The 21,987-nt window shown below is 52.1% G+C and overlaps 2 protein-coding genes across 5 annotated transcripts in view; one reads left to right on the plus strand and one right to left on the minus strand.

Annotated features, from left to right (window-relative positions):
* RYR1 (ryanodine receptor 1) overlaps nt 1-4,026 on the plus strand; it is a 158,969-nt gene extending 154,943 nt beyond the window's left edge. For both annotated transcript variants that reach the window (XM_028840010.2, XM_028840012.2), the window contains 5 exons: nt 1,307-1,463; nt 2,394-2,458; nt 2,547-2,647; nt 2,984-3,035; nt 3,789-4,026. In XM_028840010.2, the coding sequence (XP_028695843.2) occupies nt 1,307-1,463; nt 2,394-2,458; nt 2,547-2,647; nt 2,984-3,035; nt 3,789-3,884 (471 nt within the window). In that variant the 3' untranslated portion in view covers nt 3,885-4,026. The remainder of the gene's footprint in view (nt 1-1,306; nt 1,464-2,393; nt 2,459-2,546; nt 2,648-2,983; nt 3,036-3,788) is intronic.
* Nucleotides 4,027-4,102: 76 nt separating this feature from the next.
* MAP4K1 (mitogen-activated protein kinase kinase kinase kinase 1) overlaps nt 4,103-21,987 on the minus strand; it is a 29,739-nt gene continuing 11,854 nt past the window's right edge. The window contains exons 17-32 of one of the 3 annotated variants that reach the window (XM_077982392.1): nt 21,239-21,281; nt 20,639-20,801; nt 20,480-20,562; nt 16,706-16,790; nt 15,490-15,566; nt 15,344-15,404; nt 13,275-13,383; nt 13,115-13,173; nt 12,815-12,918; nt 12,095-12,269; nt 11,725-11,787; nt 11,426-11,515; nt 11,271-11,341; nt 9,840-9,895; nt 9,058-9,107; nt 8,203-8,459 (exon numbers count right to left, since the gene is read on the minus strand). In XM_077982392.1, coding sequence (XP_077838518.1) covers nt 8,218-8,459; nt 9,058-9,107; nt 9,840-9,895; nt 11,271-11,341; nt 11,426-11,515; nt 11,725-11,787; nt 12,095-12,269; nt 12,815-12,918; nt 13,115-13,173; nt 13,275-13,383; nt 15,344-15,404; nt 15,490-15,566; nt 16,706-16,790; nt 20,480-20,562; nt 20,639-20,801; nt 21,239-21,281 — 1,531 coding nt within the window. In that variant the 3' untranslated portion in view covers nt 8,203-8,217. Of the gene's footprint in view, nt 4,281-8,202; nt 8,460-9,057; nt 9,108-9,839; nt 9,896-11,270; nt 11,342-11,425; nt 11,516-11,724; nt 11,788-12,094; nt 12,270-12,814; nt 12,919-13,114; nt 13,174-13,274; nt 13,384-15,343; nt 15,405-15,489; nt 15,567-16,705; nt 16,791-20,479; nt 20,563-20,638; nt 20,802-21,238; nt 21,282-21,987 lie in introns of those variants that run through there. The other 2 variants (XM_028840014.2, XM_028840016.2) reach the window with 2 other exon arrangements.

Raw genomic sequence — 21,987 nt, forward strand, 5'->3', positions numbered from 1 at the left:
TCCCCTAGGACTGCGTGTTTCCTCCTGACTGAAGCCCTTTGCACCTGATGTTCTCTCTGTCCCCTAGCCCAGGCCGACATACACACACACACCCCATTCACTTGATACCTCACCTTTCCACTTAAATGCTGCGTCCTACAGGAAGCCCCTGACCACGGGCTGGGCCGGGGCCTACAGAGCCACGTGTCCAGGCCCTGCCTCATCTCTCTCCCTGCTCTCCTGCACAGGAGCTCTATTTTCCAGCCTCACCCAACCATTTTCAGTTCCTCACAGCAGCAAGCTGTATTCTTTCCTCACTGATGGTGTTGCAGCGTGTGGCTTTCTCTGCCGGGAACACTCTCTCCCACCACGCCTCCACCTAACGCCTCCTTTAGGTTTCAGCTCACACCTGCCTCCTCTTCCAGGAAGCCTCGCCTGATCACTTAGGCTGGATCAGATGCCTCCAGTGGGCTGTTAAAGCTTCCAGTGCTTCCCCCAGCTCATCCCTGGTCACACTGTGCCTCCCCACCCCAGCCCCGACCCTCTGCCTGTGCCCTCCCATCCCGGCCGTCACTCCTCTGCCTGTGTCCCCACATCCCAGCCCTGACCCCTCTTTCTGTGCCCTCCCATCCCAGCCCTGACCCCTCTGCCTGTGCTCCGCACCCAACCCGGCCCTCACCCCTCTGCCTGTGCCCCCCAACCCTGGCCCTGACCCCTCTGCCTGTGCCCCCCAACCCTGGCCCTGACCCCTCTGCCTGTGCCCCCCAACCCTGGCCCTGACTTCTGCCTGTGCTCCCCACCCAACCCGGCCCTCACCCCTCTGCCCATGCTCCCCGTGGGACTCTGCCTGTGCCCCCCGACCCTGGCCCTGACCCCTCTGCCTGTGCCCCCCCACATCCTGGCCCTGACCCCTCTGCCTGTGCCCCCCCACATCCTGGCCCTGACCCCTCTGCCTGTGCCCCCCCACATCCTGGCCCTGACCCCTCTGCCTGTGCCCCCCCACATCCTGGCCCTGACCCCTCTGCCTGTGCCCCCCCACATCCTGGCCCTGACCCCTCTGCCTGTGCCCCCCCACATCCTGGCCCTGACCCCTCTGCCTGTGATCCGCACCCAACCCGGCCCTCACCCCCCTGCCCATGCCCTTCCTGTCACAGCCCTAACCATTTCTGGCTGTTGGTCCCTGTCTGATGCTGTATCTCTGAGGCCTCTGAGGGCAGGGCCCAGGGCTGTCTCAGTCGTTACCGTACCTTCAGCCCTATCCCGGGGCGCTGGCTGGTACTCAGTGAGTGTTGAATGAATGAGTGACCCATGTGCTCCCTTCCCTCAGTGTTACCTGTTTCACATGTACGTGGGTGTCCGGGCTGGCGGAGGCATTGGGGACGAGATCGAGGACCCCGCGGGTGACGAATACGAGCTCTACAGGGTGGTCTTCGACATCACCTTCTTCTTCTTCGTCATCGTCATCCTGTTGGCCATCATCCAGGGTCAGTGCTGGGAGTGGGCGCTCAGGGCCCGGAGGGAGGCTAGCTCCGTGGCTAAGAATGCAGGCCCAGGATCCAGTCGGCCTGGATTCATGCCCCATCTCTACCTCTCGCTACTGTGAGACCCTGGGCAAGTCGCCTCTTGGGGCCTCAGTTTCTCCATCTGCAAAACAAGGGCGTCAGTGGTACTGACCTCATAGGTTGTGATCAGGATTAAGTCAATGCATAGGTGCTCAGTGTCTGGCTCATATCAGTGCTCAATAAAGGCCTGAGATATTTATGTTATACATATATGTATATTATATATATTATTCATATACGTATATTATATATATTATATATACATATATTATATGTATATTACATATATGTGTGCGTGTATGTGTATATATAAATATACATATATACATATATACATATATATACACATACACATACACATATCTATATATATATATATATATATATTTTTTTTTTTTTTTTTTGAGAGAGGGAGTCTCGCTCTGTTGCCCAGGCTGGAGTTCAGTGGTGCAACCTTGGCTCACTGCAACCTCTACCTCCCAAGTTCAAGTGATTCTTCTGCCTCAGCCTCCCGAGTAGCTGGGACTGCAGGCACGTGCCAACACGCCCAGCTAATTTTTTTTTTTTTCGTATTATTAGTAGCGATGGAGTTTTACCACGTTGGCCAGGCTGCTCTTGAACTCCTGACCTCACATGATCCTCCCGCTTCAGCCTCCTAAAGTACTGGGATTGCAGGCATGAGCCACCCTACCCGGCCAATAAAGGCCTAATATTATCTTCTTAGGAAGTGAGATTAGGGGTGAGATTAGGGAGATGGGGGATGGAGGGCAAGCCCTGGAGGTACCTAGCTGGAGAGGGAGGAGTCTGAACAAGGTCAGAGGTTGGGCTCTGACTCGTGTCCTGCCACCCCAGGTCTGATCATCGACGCTTTTGGTGAGCTCCGAGACCAACAAGAGCAAGTGAAGGAGGATATGGAGGTGGGTCATGTCTGGGGGTAACCCAGAGGGATTACGGGATTCAGGGGGTCAAGTGGGCCTCCACTCTGATGTCTCTTGCCACTCACAGACCAAGTGCTTCATCTGCGGAATCGGCAGCGACTACTTTGATACGACACCGCATGGCTTCGAGACTCACACGCTGGAGGAGCACAACCTGGCCAATTACATGTGAGCACGGACACACTGGCCAATCAGGAGGGTGGGGGGCATGGCTGCCAATAGCTAGGGGCGGGGTCCTTAGCTTTGGCCAGTTAGGAAAGGGGGTGTGGTGTCCATGTGGGCAGATTCCCTGCCAGCCAATCAGAAGGTAAGGGTGGGGCCCCGGGCGCTGGTTCACACCTGTAAGCCCTGCACTTTGGGAGGCCAAGTGAGGAGGATAACTTGAGGCCAGGAGTTCGAGACCAGCTTGGGCAACATAGCAAGACTTTCTCTCTACTATAAATAAAAAAATAAAATAAGGTAAGGGTGGTTCAGACTTGTCTCCTGTGGTCCTCTCACCCTCAGGTTTTTCCTGATGTATTTGATAAACAAGGATGAGACAGAACACACAGGTCAGGTAAGGGGGTGTTAATGGGAGGACAGTGGGCAGGACATGGAGTCCTTTAACATAAGGCCAGTCAGTAGGTGGCAGTAAAAAGCTCCCATCAATATCAAGGGTTAAGGCTGGGGCTGGTCGCGGTGGCTCACGCCTGTAATCCTAACACTTTGGGAGGCCAAGACGGGTGGATTACTTGAGGTCAGGAGTTCGAGACCAGCCTGGCCAACATGGTGAAATTCCGTCTCTACTAAAAATACGAAAATTAGCGGGACGTGGTGGCGCACGCCTGTAATCCCAGCTACTTGGGAAGTTGAGGTGGCAGAATTGCTTGAACCCAGGAGGCGGAAGTTGCAGTGAGCCAAGATCATGCCACTGCACTCCAGCCTAGGCAACAGAGTGATACTCCGTCTCAAAAAAATGGGTTTGGGCTGGGCATCCTGGCTCACGCCTGCAATCCTAGCACTTCAGGAGGCCACAGCGGGAGAATTGCTTGAGGCCAGAAGTTCAAGACAGCCTAGGCAACATGGCGAGAGAGACCCTGTCTCTATTAAAAAATTAGCCAGGGGTGGTGGTGTGCACCTGTAGTCCCAGCTACTCTGTAGACTGAGGCAGAGAATTGCTTGAGCCAGGAGGCTGCAATGAGCTGCGATTGCTACCACTGCACTCCAGCCTGGGCAACAGAGCAACACCCTGTCTAAAAGTATATATATATATATATGTCTCAAGGGTTTGAAGATGTGACCAATGAACTCCTTCTATCCCCAATCCTAGGAGTCTTATGTCTGGAAGATGTACCAAGAGAGATGTTGGGATTTCTTCCCGGCTGGCGATTGTTTCCGCAAGCAGTATGAGGACCAGCTTAGCTGAGACCCCCAGCTGGCTCTCCACCCCCACCTCAAGTGCCTTATTCTCACAGCAAGTCCCTTAGTCCCCAAGCTCCTCCCCCTAAGGCAGCTGGGGGAGAGGTGACCTAGTACTGGAAAATAAATCTGCGCTACGCCCCCCAGCATCATTGTGTTGGGCTGTTGAAATTTTGGAGGAGTGGGCATCCAGAAATTGTTTCCCCCAAGAAAAACAAGATGACAGCAGAGGCTGAAGTCACGTTTATTGGGAGAAGAGGACATGCCATGACCACTAGTGCGTCTGTGGGGGAGGGGGGTGCAAGGACTAGTTCCTAACACCCCCCTAGGGACTCATTCCTGGATGTAGAGGTTGCTGGGAGCAGTAGGATCATCCACTGGGCGTGTCTCCACCACTACAGGCCTGTGGAAGGAAGAGAGAAGTCAGTTCATTTATTCATTCATACGTTCATTGATTCATTCATTCACAAAGTAGTTAACAGAGACTGTGCCAGCCCCATGCGGAACTATAGCAGTGAACGGGCAGACATGGTCCCTGCCCTTGGAAAGCTCTAGAGGAGGAGATCAACGTGAATCAGTGAATTACTTCAAAAAAGCATGGCATGCCTGGCAGGGAAACCTAACCCAGGAGGTCAGCCCAGACTCCCCAGAGAATGGATGGTGCAGCCTGAAGGAGGATTAGGAGGGAACTTGGTGAAAGGGCAAGGAAGAGTGTTCTGGCCGGGGAGAACAGCCTGTGCAAAGGATTTGAGGTGGGAGAAAGGCTGGGACTTGGTTGAAGATGTCATGGCCTTGTGGGCTGTGGCTAGGATTGAGTCTTTATCTTGAGGCCACGAGAGGATTTTAACCAGGGAGAGAGTGACACGATCAGATCTGGATTTTAAAATGACCCTTCTGGCATGTCAAAAGGACACAGGGGCTCCTTAAGGTGGTTCCCACTGGCTAAATTTGAGACTCTTTGTGCCTCAACATAAATAATGACAAGGCCGGGCACGGTGGCTCATGCTTGGTAGTGATAGACTATAACCCACAGAATGAAAATCCCTGAGACCATGCTGGTATAAAGAAAGAAGGGATGGGCCGGGCGCGGTGGCTCAAGCCTGTAATCCCAGCACTTTGGGAGGCCGAGACGGGCGGATCACGAGGTCGGGAGATCGAGACCATCCTGGCTAACATGGTGAAACCCCGTCTCTACTAAAAAATACAAAAAACTAGCCGGGCGAGGTGGCGGGCGCCTGTAGTCCCAGCTACTGGGGAGGCTGAGGCAGGAGAATGGCGTAAACCCGGGAGGCGGAGCTTGCAGTGAGCTGAGATCCGGCCACTGCACTCCAGCCTGGGCGGCAGAGCGAGACTCCGTCTCAAAAAAAAAAAAAAAAAAAAAGAAAGAAGGGATGGAGAAGACACAGCTCTTCTTTAGAGTAGAATGCCAACTAACACACGCAGAAGGAAACAGAATCAGAAAATCACCATTTATCGTTAGTAACCACCTAACAATAATAGATTCAGAGAAAAAAATCAATTGATTCTAAAACTAGTGGGCAGGCCAGGTGCGTTGGCTCACACCTGTAATCCCAGCACTTTTGGAGGCCGAGCGTGATGATCACATGAGGCCAGGAGTTCAAGACCAGCCTGGCCAACATGGCGAAACCCCACCACTACTGAAAATACAAAAATTAGCCGGGTGTGATGATGCACGCCTATAATCCCAGCTACTCAGGAGGCTGAGGCAGGAGAATTGCTTGAACCTGGGAGGAAGAGGTTGCAGAGGCGAGATCGTGCCACTGCACTCTGATGTTTGAGATCCAAGGGGATCTCAAAACGACAACAAAAAACAAAAAACAATAAAACTAGTGGGTGAAAATCTGATGAGAAACAACATATTTATAGACTATTTACATAGTCTCAATGAATCTCCCCCAAAAGATACTTCTTATTACAAAGAAAAACAGAGGCTGGGTGTGGTGGCCCAAGCCTATAAGCCCAGCACTTTGGGAAGCCTATGCAGGTGAATCACTTGAGTCCAGGATTCCAGACCAGGCTGAGTAATATGGCGAAACCCTGTCTCTACAAAAAAATACAAAAATAAGCCAGGTGTAGTGTGGTAAGCGCCTGTCATCCTAGCTGTCCGGGAGGTTGAGGTGGGAGGACTGATTGAGCCCAGGAGGTCGAGGCTGCAGTGAGCCATGATCGCGTCACTGCACTCCAGCCAGAGTGACAGAGAGACCCTATCTTTAAAAAAAAAAAAAAAAAGAAAAAGGGGCCGGGCGCGGTGGCTCAAGCCTGTAATCCCAGCACTTTGGGAGGCCAAGACGGGAGGATCACGAGGTCAGGAGATTGAGACCATCCTGGCTAACACGGTGAAACCCCGTCTCTACTAAAAAATACAAAAAAACTAGCCGGGCGAGGTGGCGGGCGCCTGTAGTCCCAGCTACTCGGGAGGCTGAGGCCGGAGAATGGCGTGAACCCGGGAGGCGGAGCTTGCAGTGAGCTGAGATCCGGCCACTGCACTCCAGCCTGGGTGACAGAGCAAGACTCCATCTCAAAAAAAAAAAAAAAAAAAAGGAAAAAAAAGCAACTTCACACTGGAGAGAACTGGCTTAACCAAATGATCAAAATTAGTATCACCAGTAACGGGACAAACTAGCATCATGTACTTCCTGAAATGATGCCTGAGAAAGACGTCTTTCTGCGGTATTCCTGGCCAAAATGCAGAACCTGGAAACCTCAAACACAGTCAAGGAACATTCTAGAAAACAACTTTCCTTTACTCTTGAAAAAGGTCAAGCTCAGGCCGGGCGCGGTGGCTCACACCTGTAATCCCAGCACTTTGGGAGGCTGAGGTGGACGGATCACCAGGTCAGGAGTTCGAGACCAGCCTGACCAACATGGTGAAACCCCGTCTCTACTAAAAATACAAAAGTAGCCAGACGTGGTGGCGCATGCCTGTAATCCCAGCTACTCGGGAGGCTGAGGCAGGAGGAGCGCTTGAACCCGGGAGGGGGAGGTTGTGGTGAGCTGAGATCGTGCTATTGCACTCCAGCCTGGGCAACAAGAGCGAAAGTCTGTCTCAAAAAAAGAAAAAAAAAGAGAGAGAGAGAGAATAATAAGGCAAATGCGGTCAAAAAGATTAATATCTGGCCAGGTGCAGTGGCTCAGACCTGTAATCCCAGCACTTTGGGAGGCCGAGGTGTGTGGATCACCTGAGGTCAGGAGTACAAGACCAGCCTGACCACCATGATGAAAGCCTGTCCCTACTGAAAATACAAAAAAATTAGCTGGGCGTGGTGGCATGCAACTATAGTCCTAGCTACTCAGGAGGCTGAGACAGGAGAATTGCCTGAACCCAGGAGGCGGAGGTTGCAGTGAGTTGAGATCACGCCACTGCACTCCAGCCTGGGCCACTCCATCCCAAAAAGAAAAGATTAACATATGGTTAATCTGGATAAAAGGGAATTTTTTTGTTTTATTTTTGCAACTTCTCTGGGAGTGTGAGTTTAAAATTATGTCAAAATAAACAGTTAAAATAGTTTTTTTTTTTTTTTTTTTTTTTGAGACAGAGTCTCACTTAGTCACCCAGGCTGGAGTGCAGTGGCGCGATCTCGGCTCACTGCAAGCTCCGCCTCCCGGGTTCACGCCATTCTCCTGCCTCAGCCTCCCGAGTAGCTGGGACTACAGGCGCCCGCCGCCTCGCCCGGCTAATTTTTTTTTTTTTTTTTGCATTTTTAGTAGAGACGGGGTTTCACCGTGTTAGCCAGGATGGTCTCGATCTCCTGACCTTGTGATCCGCCCGCCTCGGCCTCCCAAAGTGCTGGGATTACAGGCGTGAGCCACCGCGCCCGGCCAATAGTTATTTTTAATAGTTAACTTTTTTTTTTTTTTTTTTTGGAGACGGAGTCTCGCTCTGTCGCCCAGGCTGGAGTGCAGTGGCCGGATCTCCGCTCACTGCAAGCTCCGCCTCCCGGGTTTACGCCATTCTCCTGCCTCAGCCTCCCGAGTAGCTGGGGCTACAGGCGCCAGGCCTAAAAATTTTTAATAGCCGGGCGCGGTGGCTCAAGCCTGTAATCCCAGCACTTTGGGAGGCCGAGACGGGCGGATCACGAGGTCAGGAGATCGAGACCATCCTGGCTAACACGGTGAAACCCCATCTCTACTAAAAAATACAAAAAACTAGCCGGGCGAGGTGGCGGGCGCCTGTAGCCCCAGCTACTCGGGAGGCTGAGGCAGGAGAATGGCGTAAACCCAGGAGGCGGAGCTTGCAGTGAGCTGAGATCCGGCCACTGCACCCCAGCCTGGGCGACAGAGCGAGACTCCGTCTCCAAAAAAAAAAAAAAAAAAAATTTTTAATAAGATAAAAATCTAAAATAAAAATGTAGCCAGGGCCGGGCATGGTGGCTCATGCCTGTAGTCCCAGCATTTTGGGAGGCTGAGATGGGCAGATAGCCTGAGGTCAGGAGTTCAAGAGCAGCCTGGACAACATGGCAAAAGCCTGTCTCTACTGAAAATACAAAAATTAGCCGGGCATGGTGGCACGTGCCTGTAATCCCAGCTACTCGGGAGGCTGAGGCAGGAGAATTGCGTGAACCTGGTGGGTAGATGTTGTGGTGAGCTGAAATCACGCCATTGCATTCCAGCCTGGGCAACAGAGCAAGATTCTGTCTTAAAAAAAAAAAAAAACACGGCAGGTATGGTGGCTCATGCGAGTAATCCTAACATTTTGGGAGGCCAAGGTAGGAAGATTGCTTGGGGCCAGGAGTTCAAGGGCAGACTGGGCAACATGGTAAGACCCCGTCTCTATAAAAAATCAAAACATTAGCCGGTTGTGGTGGTGTACGCCTGTGGTCCTAGCTACTCAGGAGGCTGAGGTGGGAGGACTGCTTGAGCTCAGAAGGTCAAGACTGCAGTGAGCTGTGTGTGTACCACCACTTCAGCCTGGGCAACAGAATGAGATCTTGTCTCAAAAATGAAGTAAAATTAGGGCCAGGTGCAATGGTTCACTTCTGTAATCCCAGCACTTTGGGAGGCCAAGGCAGCTGGATCACCTGAGGTCAGTAGTGTGAGACCAGCCTGGCTCACAAGGCAAAACTCCGTCTCTACTAAAAATACAAAAAATAGCCAAACGTGCTAGTGCACACCTGTAAACCCAGCTGCTTGGGAGGCTGAAGCATGAGAATCATTTGAACCTGGGAGGCAGAGGTTGCAGTGAACTGAGATTGTGCCACTGCACTCCAGCCTGGGCGACAGAGCGAGACTCTGTATCAAAAATAAATAAATAAAATGTTTTATAAAGAAAAGAATTAAAATCAAAAAATAAAAAAATTGCCCGGGTACAGTGGCTCATGCCTATAATCCAAGCACTTTGGGAGGCCGAGGCAGGTGGATCACCTGAGGTCAGGAGTTCAAGACCAGCCTGGTCAACATGGTGAAATGCCACCTCTACTAAAAAATACAGTATTAGCTGGGTGTGGTGGCACATGCCTGTAATCCCAGCTACTTGGGAGGCTGAGGCAGGAGAATCGCTTGAACCTGGGAGGCGAAGGTTTCAGTGAACCAAGATCATGCCATTACTCTCCAGCCTGGGCAACAAAAGCAAAACTCCATCTCAATAAAAAATAAATAAATAAATAAAAGAATTGCTGGGCATGGTGGCACATGCCTGTAGTTCCAGATACTCCGGAGGCTGAGGTGAGGGGGATCATTTGAGCCTGGGAGGTCAAGGCTGTAGTGAGCCGTGATCGTGCCACTGCACTCTAGCCTTTGAGTACAGTGAGAAACAAAACAAAAAGAAAGAAAATGCCCCCGTGGCTGCAGTGCAGGGAATAGACTCTAGGGGGCAGGCCTGGAAGCAGGGTGACCAGGTGAGACACTGTCCAGGCTAGAGATACCTTGTGGGGACACCTCAGAATGCTCTCTTCACATCAGAAGCCCCCTCCCAGGTCCTTCTGCACCCCACCCCACAACATACCTGGGGGAGCCAAGCAGACGGAAAGTGAGGGTAGGGTCTCTCAGCTCCTGTAGCAGCTAGGGAAAAAAAGTGTGTGTCTCAGTGCCTGGAAGATATTTCCACTGTCACTACAAACATGGCTCCCTTAAAGAAAGCAAGGAGCTGGGTGTAGTGGCTCACACCTGTAATCCCAGCAATTTGGGAGGCCGAAGTGGGTGGATCACCTGAGGTCAGGAGTTCGAGACCAGCCTGGCCAACATGACAAAACCCCGTCTCTACTAAAAATACAAAAATGACCTGGGCGTGATGGAGTGTACCTGTAATCCCAGCTACTCAGCAGACTGAGGCAGGAGAATCACTTGGACCCAGGAGGCAGAGGCTGCAGTGAGCTCGGATCCTGCCACTGCACTCCTCCGTGGGTGACAGAGCGAGACTCTGCCTCAAAAAATATATAAAAATGGCCAGGAGTAGTGGCTCACGCCTGTAATCCCAGCACTTTGGGAGGCCGAGACGGGAGGATCACGAGGTCAGGAGATCGAGACCATCCTGGCTAACACGGTGAAATCCCGACTCTACTAAAAAATACAAAAAAAAAAAAAACTAGCCAGGTAAGGTGGCGGGCGCCTGTAGTCCCAGCTACTCGGGAGGCTGAAATAGGAGAATGGTGTAAACCCAGGAGGCGGAGCTTGCAGTGAGCCGAGATCGCATCACTGCACTCCAGCCTGGGCGACAGAGCGAGACTCCATCTCAAAAAAAAAAAAATTAGCCTGGCATGGCGGCATGCACCTGTAGTCCCAGCTACTAGGGAGGCTGAGGCAGGAGAATTCCTTGAACCTGGGAGGCGGAGGCTGCAGTGAGCTGAGATCACGCCACTACACTCCAGCCTGGGTGACAGAGTGAGAATCCATCTCCAAAAATCAATAAATTGTGTGTGTGTGTGTGTGTATATATATATATAAAAGATCGGGTGTGGTGGCTCACGACTGTAATTCCAGCACTTTGGGAGGCCAAGGCGAACGAATCACCCCAGGTCAAGAGTTCAAGACCATCCAGCCTGATGAATGTGGTGAAACCCCGTCTCTACTGAAAATACAAAAATTAGACAGCTGTGGTGGTGCATGCCTGTAATCCCAGCTACTTGGGAGGCCGAGGCAGGAGAATTGCTTGAACCCGGGAGGAGGAGGTTGCAGTGAGCTGGGATCGTGCCATTGCACTCCAGCCTGGGCAACAAGAGCAAAACTCCGTCTTAAAAAAATAAATAAAAATAAAAATAAAATAAAAAATAAATCCTCGGGCAAAGAAGGGGATCTGTCTGAACTGAAATTGGAAGATGCTTCCCCTCCAGGACTTCACACTCTGACTCAGGAGTTTTCGGAGCCCATCTGATGAACGTGATGATGTGATGATGGAGGCCGGGGGACAGCGATGTGGAGTTTGGATGGAGGGGCTTACCTGATCCGAGCCTAGAGCCCACACCTGCACTCCATGCTTCCAGAAGGCCTGAAGCTGACCTCCAACCATAGCTGGGGAGAAAGCAATGCCCGTTACCCTTGGGGATCACCTGAGTCTCCACCCCTGATCCTGGGCTCTCCCGTCCCTGCACAGACCCACGGCCTCCACCGCTTCGGTCATGGGGATCTCAGGTGTGCGAAGTCCCCGAACTGGGGACCCCTCCGGGGTCACCAGCTTCAAAGAGCCTGGAAGGAGATAGACAGTTTTAAGAACTGTGAGCAAGGTTTAGAGGGTTACTAAGGGACCAGTCCATAAATTCAGTGTGAAAGCTATGTAGGACAGGGGCAAGGCCGATAGGGGCTCAGGGGATTCTGAGAAGCACAAGTTCGGAGGCAGAGATCTAGGGACCGCAGCTGGAGGGGTGGGGAGGAAGGGGAGGGAGGAGGGTTCTTACCGTCCATCAACACCATCACCATATCCTCCTCTACCTGGGTCACCTGCACTGGTCCCTTATGCTCTGTTTGGGGGGGATGGGTTAAGGATTGACCCCACCCCATTCCCCTTTCCCCACACCACCTCCAGAAGGCCAGTACCTCTGCTTTAGCCACTGCCTCAGTTCCCCAGCAAGTGGGCTAAACCTCGCCCACCATCCCGGCCCCACCCCATCATCAGTCTCCCCAATTAACTAAAACCTGCCATTCTCCCTTTCCCGCCCTTCCAGCCCTTTCTCAGGCCGGTAGTGCGTCAGGCTAAGCGAAGCCCCGCCTCCATCCCCGCCCCTCCGAACCTGATAAGCCCCGCCCCCAGCAGCCCCGCCCACTCACCGGTGCTCATCTCGCCCAGCCAGCAGGAGAGCGCGCCAAAGCGCACCGTGTGGAAGAGCACCGACTTCCCCGGCCGCCCGGGGCTCACGCCGATGCACACAGCGGGCAGCTCAGAGCCTGGCCCGGTCAGCAGCGCGAACACGGACAGAGGCGTCGGCAGTGGGAACAGCACCTGCTGCGGGCCGCACAGGGAGGGGCGGGCTAGGGGGTGGTCCAGGGCGGGGCCTCAGGGGGCGTGGCTTGGAGCCCGCCTGGGACTTCCGAACCAGAGCCCTAAGTCTTGGGAGATGCCGACTAGAAATGTCAGGGGGTAAGGCCTGGTGCCTCCATAAAACGGGGGGAGTGGCCTCCGAGTGGGTGTGGCTTCCACGTGCGGGCATGCCACCTTGGCGGCAGAGGGGCAGGGCCCCAAAGATAGCAAAACCTGCTTAGAGACTCAAAGGGACAGGCTCTAAATGGGCTGTACTAGGAGACCCAGGGAGTGGCAGCATTGAGCCTAAGGAATAATTAGGCCCAGGTGTGAGGGGCGGCGCTTAAGGATCAGGATGGCCTCAGAAGGGCGAGGCTCCAGCGCAGACCGCAGGTGGGCGGGACCTCGGAGGATTGGGGTGGGGCCTCGACGGAGGTGGGGCTTCACGGAGCTCTTGATAGAAGCGCAAAGGGTGCAAGGCCTTAGCCATCCACGCCTCAGAGTTCCCAGCACCCTCCCAAGCCCCTTACCCGGACAAGCAGGAATTTGTTCATGGGCTGGTACCACTGAAGCAGGACAACGGACGTCTCCAATGCCCCGCACAGGAACGGGCCCCCAGAGCTCGCACCCTCCGCTGTGGCGTGTGCAAGGATGAGTCAAAATCAATGCCCTCTACCCTCCTCGCCACCCTCCCACAAGGCCCACACTACCACCCATCTTCTGGGTTCTGGACACATTGCCTTAACTCTGTAACCTCAGGTGGATGCAGCTCAAGCCCCTCCTCTGGCCCGGCCCCGCCCACTCTGCACACCCGTGAAGCTCTCTCTCACCCACACAGCACGCCCGGCAGCCTTTGGTGTCCTGGATCTTGGTGGAAACCATGTTCTTCCTGGAGAACAGGTAGGCGTGAAGAGGGGCAGGACAGCAGGAGGCAGGGGGACATGGGGGAAATTATAAGGCTCTGTGGTGCCATTCATTGGGAGCTGGTACCTTGCCAGTAGGCGGTGGGGGCTAATGTGAGCGATGGGGTTTCCTGCTCTGGTGTCTTTCCGTTCCAGCAGGCCCAGGATGCTATGAGAATACAGGTGGGGGGTCTTTCCTGCAGGGTGTGTGTATGGGGGGGGGAAGCAGGCAGTTATAGGATCCCATCTACCACTTCCTTTCCTCCATCCCTTCCCTCAGCCCCATCCCTTTGTCTGAGACTCCCAAGCCTGCAAGTCTCAAGTACTATTCATTCGTTCATTCATTTCTCACTCCACATAGATTAAAGGCTCCTTGTAGGCCAGGCCTGCTGTGCTTGGCTCTGGTGAACAGTGATGAGCATAATAAATATGTTCCCTACTCTCGTGGTATTTGCTACAAATACCAGATGAAGTTACACATATTACAAAGTTTTAGAATAAACACATCTAGAAAATCTTCTAGTTTGTCATTACAGATGTGGCTTTCACTAACTCATGAATCCTATTTGGCTTGGTGTTTCCCCCAAAACTAGACATTATTTCATTTATTTTTATTATTATTTTAGACAGTCTCACTCTGTCACCCAGGCTGGAGTGCAGTGGTACAATCTTGGATCACTGCAACCTCTGCCTCCTAGGTTCAACCAATTCTCATTCCTCAGCCTCCCAAGTAGCTAGGAGTAGAAGTGTATGCCACCAAGCCCGGATAATTTATGTATTTTTAGTAGAGACGGGGTTTCACCATGTTGACCAGTCTGGTCTCCAACTACTGACCTCAGGCGATCCACACGCCTCAGCCTCCCAAAGTGTTGGGATTAAAGGTGTGAACCACCGCACCCGGCCTATTTATTGTTATGTTTGAGACACAGGGTCTCATTCTGTCTGCCAGGCTGGAGTGCAGTGGCATGATCATGACTCACTGCAGCCTCTAACTTCTGGGATCAAGTGATCCTCCCACCTCAGCCTTCCGAGTAGCCGGAACCACAGGTGTGTGCCACCATACCCAGCTAATATTTTTAATTTTTAGTAGAGACGAGGTCTCACTATGTTGCCCAGGCTGATCTAGAACTCCTGGGCTCAAGCAATACTACTGCCTTGGCCTCTCAAAGTGCTGGGATCACAGGCATAAGCCACTGCACCTGGTCCGGATTTTTAAATCTATAACTTGCTCACTCTATCTTAGTAAAGTACGGAATAAGTTCTGATTGTCATCTGAACGTGAAAGCCATTTAAAGACTAACTTAGGGCCAGGCACGGTGTCTTACACCTGTAATCCCAGTACTTTGGGGGGCCGAGGTAAGTGGATCACCAGGTCAGGAGTTCGAGACCAGCCTGGCCAACATGGTGAAACCCCCGTCTCTACTAAAAATACAAAAAATTAGCCGGGCGTGGTGGCAGGTGCCTGCAATCCCAGCTACTCGGGAGGCTGAGGCAGGAGAATCGCTTGAACATGGGAAACAGAAGTTGCAGTGAGCCGAGACTGCGCCACTGCACTCCAGTCTGGGCAACAGAGTGAGATTCCATCTCAAAAAAAAAAAAAAAAAAAAAAGGACTAATTTAGGCCAGGTGCAGTGGCTCACGCTGATAATCCCAGCGCTTTGGGAGGCCAAAGCAAGCGGATCACCTGAGGTCAGGAGTTTGAGACCAGCCTGGCCAACAGGGTAAAACCCTGTCTCTACTAAAAATACAAAAATTAGCCAGGTGTGGTGGCGCACACCTGTAATTCCAGCTACTCAGGAGGCTGAGGCATGAGAATCACTTGAACCCGGGAGGCGGAGGTTGCAGTGAGCCACTGCACTCCAGCCTGAGCAATAGAGCGAGACTGTCTCAAAAAAAGAAAAAAAAAAAAAAGACTAATTTATTGTAGAAACTACCTCAAAATTGACTCGAGAGGTGAAGACTATTGTGAACCCCATTTTCCAAATGGAGAAACTGAGGCTTGGGGAGCACGGTGAAAAAGTGGCTGGGATTTGAACCTAGGACTTTGTGACCAAGGAGTCGAAGTTTTTTTTTTAGCTTTCCCCATCTACTTCCCAGCCCCCCAACCCTTGACCCCTTAACCTCCGCCCCCATCCCACCTGCTGCCCACAGCCAGACCTGAGAGAGACATGAGAACGTTGTTGATGGAGTACACCCACGTAGTCCGGCTAGGAAAGAGCTGCGGGGAACGGGAGAGATGGTTCTGGTGATACCCCAGCAACCCCCGACTCCAGCCCTTGCCCTTGCCCGGTATGGTTCCTCACCATCTCCAGCGTGGCCTCCTGGTCGTTCCGGTTCAGGATAAAGATACCTTCCTCTGCGCCCAGGAGCAGGTGCTGGTCTGGAGGCACAGACAAGGACCCTGGGACCGACTTCATCCTCGGGGACCTCCCAGATCCCCACCTGGCCTCAAACACTGACACTGTGGCCCCAGCTCTGACCCTCTATTCTTTCTCCAAACCAATACTCCCAGCCTCTGTTTCCCCAAACAAACCCAGAGCAGACGGTCCCTCAAGCCAGTCTCATTCTCCCTCCTTTTGACTACCCATATTCTGGTGGTTTTTTCATCTCTGCCCCACTGTCTTCTGAACCTAACTGACCCCAACCTTAGACCTGCCCCCCAAAATAATCCTCTGATTGCCTCCCCTCTTCCTCCCCAGTTCTGATACCCTAATGCCAATCCTATCTTAACATTGACCTTCAAACTCAGACACCCCCAAATAGGACTTTTTCTGTCCAGTGTGACCTGTTCCTTTAACACTGACCTTGTCGTCATCTCTTTGATCTCTAGATTCTGTCCCTTTCTGGCTGCATCCTAATCTCTAAAATTCCTCACCCCAAAATGCTGCTCCCAGTCTCCCTATCATTAACCTCCAGCTGTCCATCTCTCCTGTGCCCCAAACTCTAACCTTTTTGTTATATTCTGACACTCCTGGCCTCTGAATTCCAATATTGCTAGTTTCACTCTCCAACTCATCCCTCTCCCCTTTTTTTTTTTTTTTTTTTTGTTGTTGTTGTTGTTGAGACTGTTGCCCAGGCTAGAGTGCAGTGGCATGATCTCGGCTCACTGCAACCTCCACCCCTTAGATTCAAGCAATTCTCCTGCCTCAGCCTCGTAACTGGAATTATAGGCACGTGCCACTACGCCTGGCTAATTTTTGTATTTTTAGTAGAGACGAGGTTTCACCATGTTGGCCAGGCTGGTCTTGAACTCCTGACCTCAACTGATTTACCCACCTCAGCCTCCCAAAGTGCTGGGACTACCGGCGTGAGCCACCGCACCTGGCTGCCCTCCATGCATCTTTGATCACCAAATCCTGAGTGAAAGGACAAGCTCCGCCCCTGTTTCCGCCTGGCCACACCCCAACCCCATTAAGTTCCTCCCTGTCCCTGCCTTTGTGCCTTCCTTAGGCTCCTCCCCATCCCTACTTCTGCTCCCCCATTCCCTGCAGGATCTCCTTGACCCTCCAGAATGCCCACCCTTGGTGGAGGGATGTGTCCAGGCGGCTGTGCTGTGGATCCGGAGGGGGCAGCCATTGAACAACTTTACCAGAAGGGCGCATCCCTGGGCAGGTCGCCGCGGGGCCAAGCAGCAGATCCGGCAAAGAGAGCAGGGAACAGGAAGGGGCAGTGGTTAAGACTCTGGAGCAAGAGTGCCAAGGTTCAAATCCTGCCTCTTACCTTGGCGCAATTTCCCATAATCTACCCCGTAATATACTTCTTCATATATTGAGTTTTCTTTTCAGTTTGTTATTTTTTTGTTATATATTTCTTTTTTTACTTTTTCCTCTACTATCCTAAATCATCAGCATTTTTTTTTTTTTAAGATGGATTCTCGCTCTGTTGCCCAGGCTGGAATGCAATGACATGATCTCAGCTCACTACAATCTCTGCTTCCCAAGTTCTCATGCCTAAGCCTTCTGAGTAGCTGGGCCACAGGTGTGTGCCATCACACCCAGCTAATTTTTGTATTTTTAGTAGAGATGGGGTTTCGCCATGTTGCCCAGGCTGGTCTTGAACTCCTGGCCTCATGTGATTCACCTGCCTCAGCCTCCCAAAGTGCTGGGATTACAGGCGTGAGCCACCACTCCCAGCTATCAGTTTTGTTTTTGGAGATGGAGTCTCACTCTGTTGCCCAGGCTGAAGTGCAGTGGTGCAATCTCAGCTCACTGCAACCTCCGCCTCCCAGGCTCAAGCAATTCTTCTGCCTCAGCTTCCTGAGTAGCTGGGATTACTGGTGCACAACACCACGCCTGGCTAATTTTTGTATTTTAGTAGAGACAGGGTTTCGCCATGTTAGCCAGGCTGGTCTTGAACTCCCGACCTCAGGAGATCCACCTGCCTTGGTCTCCCAAAGTGCTGGGATTACAGGCATGAGCCACTGTGCCTGGCCAGTATATATATATATATATACTATATATATATATATACTATATATACTATATATATATATGTACTATATATATATATACTATATATACTATATATATATACACACACACACACACACACACACACACACACACATATATATATATAATTCACTATGCTATGTATTTCATCTTTTAATCATTTTCAGTACTGGAAGATAAATTATACATACTCTTAGCCGGTAACTGGCCAGGGAAGGTGGCTTATGCCTGTAATCCCACCAGTTTGGGAGGCCAAGGCGGGAGGATCACTTAAGCCTAGGAGTTCAGGACCAGCCTAGGCAACATAGTGAGACCCTGCCTCTATAAAACATTTTTTAAAAAATTAGCCAAGCTGGGCCAGGCGTGGTGGCTCATGCCTGTAATGCCAGCACTTTGGGAGGCCAAGGCTGGCAGACAACTTGAGGTTAGGAGTTTGAGACCAGCCTGGCCAACGTGGCAAAACTCCATCTCTACAAAAGATACAAAAATTAGTTGGGCGTAGTTGTAGGCACCTGTAGTCCCAGCTACTTGGGAGGCTGAGGCAGGACAATAGCTTAGACTGGGGAGGCAGAGGTTGCAGTGAGCCAAGATAGCACCACTACCCTCCAGCCTGGGCAACAGAGCAAGACTCCATCTCAGAAAAAAAAAAAAAAAATTAGCCAAGTGCATAGTTCCAGCTACTAGGGAGGCTGAGGTGTGAGGATTGCTTTAGTCTCCGAGGTCAAGGCGGCAGTGAGCCATGATTGCACCACTAAACTCCAGCAGCCCGGGCGACAGAGCGAGATCCTATCTCAAAAAAAAAAAAAAAAAAAAAGACTAGATAGTTCTAATTCATTTTATGCATTTTTTGGCAAATTTGATCCCACAAAGGTACATTATCACAACACTGACTATGTGTGTAGGCATTATGCGTGTACGTAAAAACACTGAAACTTTCTGAATAAAGAGATGTTCTTTTTGTACATCTCCATTTATGAGAGGTAAAATTTTTTGAGATCTTGGCTCTTCGGATAACTGCATATGTGGTGGTGACTCATGGAGGTTTTGATGGATCTCGTCAAAAGACTCTAACTTTTGGGCTCAAGCAATCCTCCTACCTCAGCCTCCCAAGTAGCTGGGACCATAGGTGTGTGCCACCATGCCCAGCTAATTTTTTAAATTTTTAGTAGCCGGGTGCGGTGGCTCATGCCTGTAATCCCAGCACTTTGGGAGGCTGAGGCAAGCGGATCACCTGAGGTTGGGAGTTCGAGACCAGCCTGACCAACATGAAGAAACCCCATCTTTACTAAAAATACAAAAATTAGCCGGGTGTAGTGGCACACACCTGTAATCCCAACTACTCAGAAGGCTGAGGCAGGAGAATCACTTGAACCCAGGAAGTGGGGGTTGCAGTGAGGTGAGATCATGCCACTGCACTCCAGCCTGGGTGACAAAGCGAGACTCTGTCTCAAAAAAAAAAAAAAAAAAAAAAATTACCTCAGGTGGTATGCACCTGTAGTCCCAGCTACTCCAGAGGCTGAGGCAGGAGAATCGCGTGAATCCGGGAAGCGGAGGTTGCAGTGAGCTGAGATCACGCCATTGCACTCCAGCCCGGGTGACAGTAGGAGACTCCGTTAAAAAAAAAAAACTTGCTGGGCGCGGTGGCTCAAGCCTGTAATCCCAGCATTTTGGGAGGCCAAGATGGGCGGATCATAAAGTCAGGAGATCGAGACCATCCTGGCTAACACGTTGAAACCCCGTCTCTACTAAAAAAAAAATACAAAAAACTAGCCAGGCGAGGTGGCGGGCGCCTGTAGTCCCAGCTACTCCGGAGGCTGAGGTAGGAGAATGGTGTAAGCTCGGGAGGCGGAGCTTGCAGGGAGCTGAGATCCGGCCACTGCACTCCAGCCTGGGCGACAGAGCCAGACTCTGTCTCAAAAAAAAAAAAAAAAAACTTAAGCCAGGCACAGTGGCTCACTCCCATAATCCCAGCACTGTGGGAGGCCAAGGCCAGCGGATCACAAGGTCAGGAGATCGAGACCATCCTGGCTAACACGGTGAAACCCCATCTCTACTAACTACAAAAAAATTAGCCAGGCGTGGTGGTGGGCGCCTGTAGTCCCAGCTACTCAGGAGGCTGAGGCAGAAGAATGGCGTGAACCCGGGAGGCGGAGCTTGCAGTGAGCTGAGATCGCACCACCACACTCCAGCCTGGGCGACTGAGCAAGACACCATCTCAAAAAAAAAAAAAAAAAAAAAAAAAAAAAAGGCAGGCTGGGCGCGGTGGCTCATGCCTGTAATCCCAGCACTTTGGGAGGCCAAGGCAGGTGGATCACCTGAGGTCAGGAGTTCAAGACCAGCCTAACCAACATGGTGAAACCCTGCCTCTACTAAAAATACAAAATTAACTGGACATGGTGGCGCATGCCTGTAATCTTAGCTAATCCGGAGGCTGAGGCAGGAGAATCACTTGAACCAGGGTGGCGGAGGTTGTAGTGAGCTGAGATCCTGCCACTGCACTCTAGCCTGGGCAACAAGTGAAACTCTGTCTTAAAAAAAAAAAAGCAGAAACAACGATCCTGCCTCAGCCTCCTCAGAGGTATTTATATGACCTTGGGTAAGCCACTTACCCTCTCTGTGCCTCAATTTCCCCATCTGTGAAATGGGGGATAATGTCTCTGTGATAGCTTCTTTACTCTGTAAAGCTTTATGCCATGTAATGACAGGAGATCAGTGTAGGCACAGAGAAGTGCTCACCAAATGTCACCTGTTGTTACTGTCCGTCCTGCCACCCCCTCCCCACCTCACCAGGCATCCCCAGCCCCGTCCAGAGGTGCAAGTCCTCAGCAGAGCTGAACCTCACCTTTCTCTTCATCTTTTCCTTCTTGGGGGGCAGGAGTGGGGGCTTGTCGAGCTCCCGGGAGGGTGGGTTCCAGAGTGAGGGTTCTGAGAGGGGTTAGGGGAAAATCAGCCCCCAAGACTCCCCACTCCTCCCACCCTCCACCCTAGCCTGTCCCTTTACCTGAATGGGCGGTGAGATGGGGGCTGCTGGTGGATGGGGGAGGCCCAGGACGGGGGTTGTGTGGTGGGGGCCCACTGGCACACCGGACCAGCACCCCCGGGCTCAGCCGCCCATCATCCCCCATACCCCCAGGACCCTCGTCTGATGGAGAACGGAACTTGGGCTTTGGAGACAGGAACAGAGCGTGGGGAAATACATCAGATGATCTCAGAGAGGGCACCCTTTTGCAACTCCAGTCCCTGCCTCCACCAGAACTAACAGCCACGGCTCTGACCCTCCCCCACAACATCTTGCGCCCCCTCCAGCCTTCCCCGGACACCCCCAGCCTGGACATCAACACACTTCAGAAACTGATGGGTTAATGTTGGATACAGCAGGGGCTTCCTAGGACCAGCTACTGACCAGTGTCCAAGAGGCTAAATATTTTGAATCCCCCCCTGAGGTTGAGGGATACCACTTCCAGATCCCAATGTAGCCACCATCCTGGTCTCCCCGATTCCCTGCCCTGGAGATCCCAGTATCCCAGCATCTAAGGACCTGGACTCCTGGCACCCAGTGGCCCTGGGGCCCCATCCTCCCAGCTCTGGCCCAGGGCCTTACCTTGGGGGGAAGTGGAGGAGGTGTGTCCTCTGCAGGGGTGGGGCTGAAACACAAAGATGGGCTAAATAGTTGGGGGCGTGGGGAACAAGGACCCAGGGAAGACGGCATGGTTCTGGGCTGGAGGACTGGGACTGGGGTCTGAGGTCAGGAGGATTAAGGGATGACTGGTTCTGGCTGGAGCTGAGGATTAAAGGATTAATAACCAGGCCTGACATGGTAGCTCATGCCTGTAATCGCAGTGCTTTGGGAGGCCAGGGCAGGAGGATGGCTTGAGCCCAGGAGCTCGAGACCAGCCTGGGCAGCATAGTAAGACTTTGTCTCTACAAAAAAATTAAAAATTAGCCAGGCGTGGTAGGTACACCTGTGAACCCAGCTACTCAGGAGGCTGAGGCAGGAGAATTGCTTGAACCCGGGGTGCCGAGGTTGCAGTGAGCTGAGACTGCGTCACTGCACTCCAGCCTGGGCCACGGAGTGAGACTCTGTCTCAAAAAAAAAAAAAAAAAAAGGTGGAAGGAAAGTGGGAGCTGGAGCTGGAACTGGGATCAGGTTGGGGGTCAGGGGTTGGAGGTGAAGGGTTAAGGGAGGTGGTTAGGGAATAGGGTCTAGGTAGCTGGGCAGAGGGGCTGCATCAAGGGTCTAGTCAGGGCTCAGGGCTCGGGGCTAGAAGACAGGCAGGGGTGCAGCGGGGTCAGGAGTGGAGGAAAGGTCACATCAGGGGCTTGTAGGAAGGTGGAGGCTGAGGTGGGGCC

The sequence above is a fragment of the Macaca mulatta genome, chromosome 19 (assembly GCF_049350105.2).
Source record: "Macaca mulatta isolate MMU2019108-1 chromosome 19, T2T-MMU8v2.0, whole genome shotgun sequence".
Classification (NCBI taxonomy): domain Eukaryota; kingdom Metazoa; phylum Chordata; class Mammalia; order Primates; family Cercopithecidae; genus Macaca; species Macaca mulatta.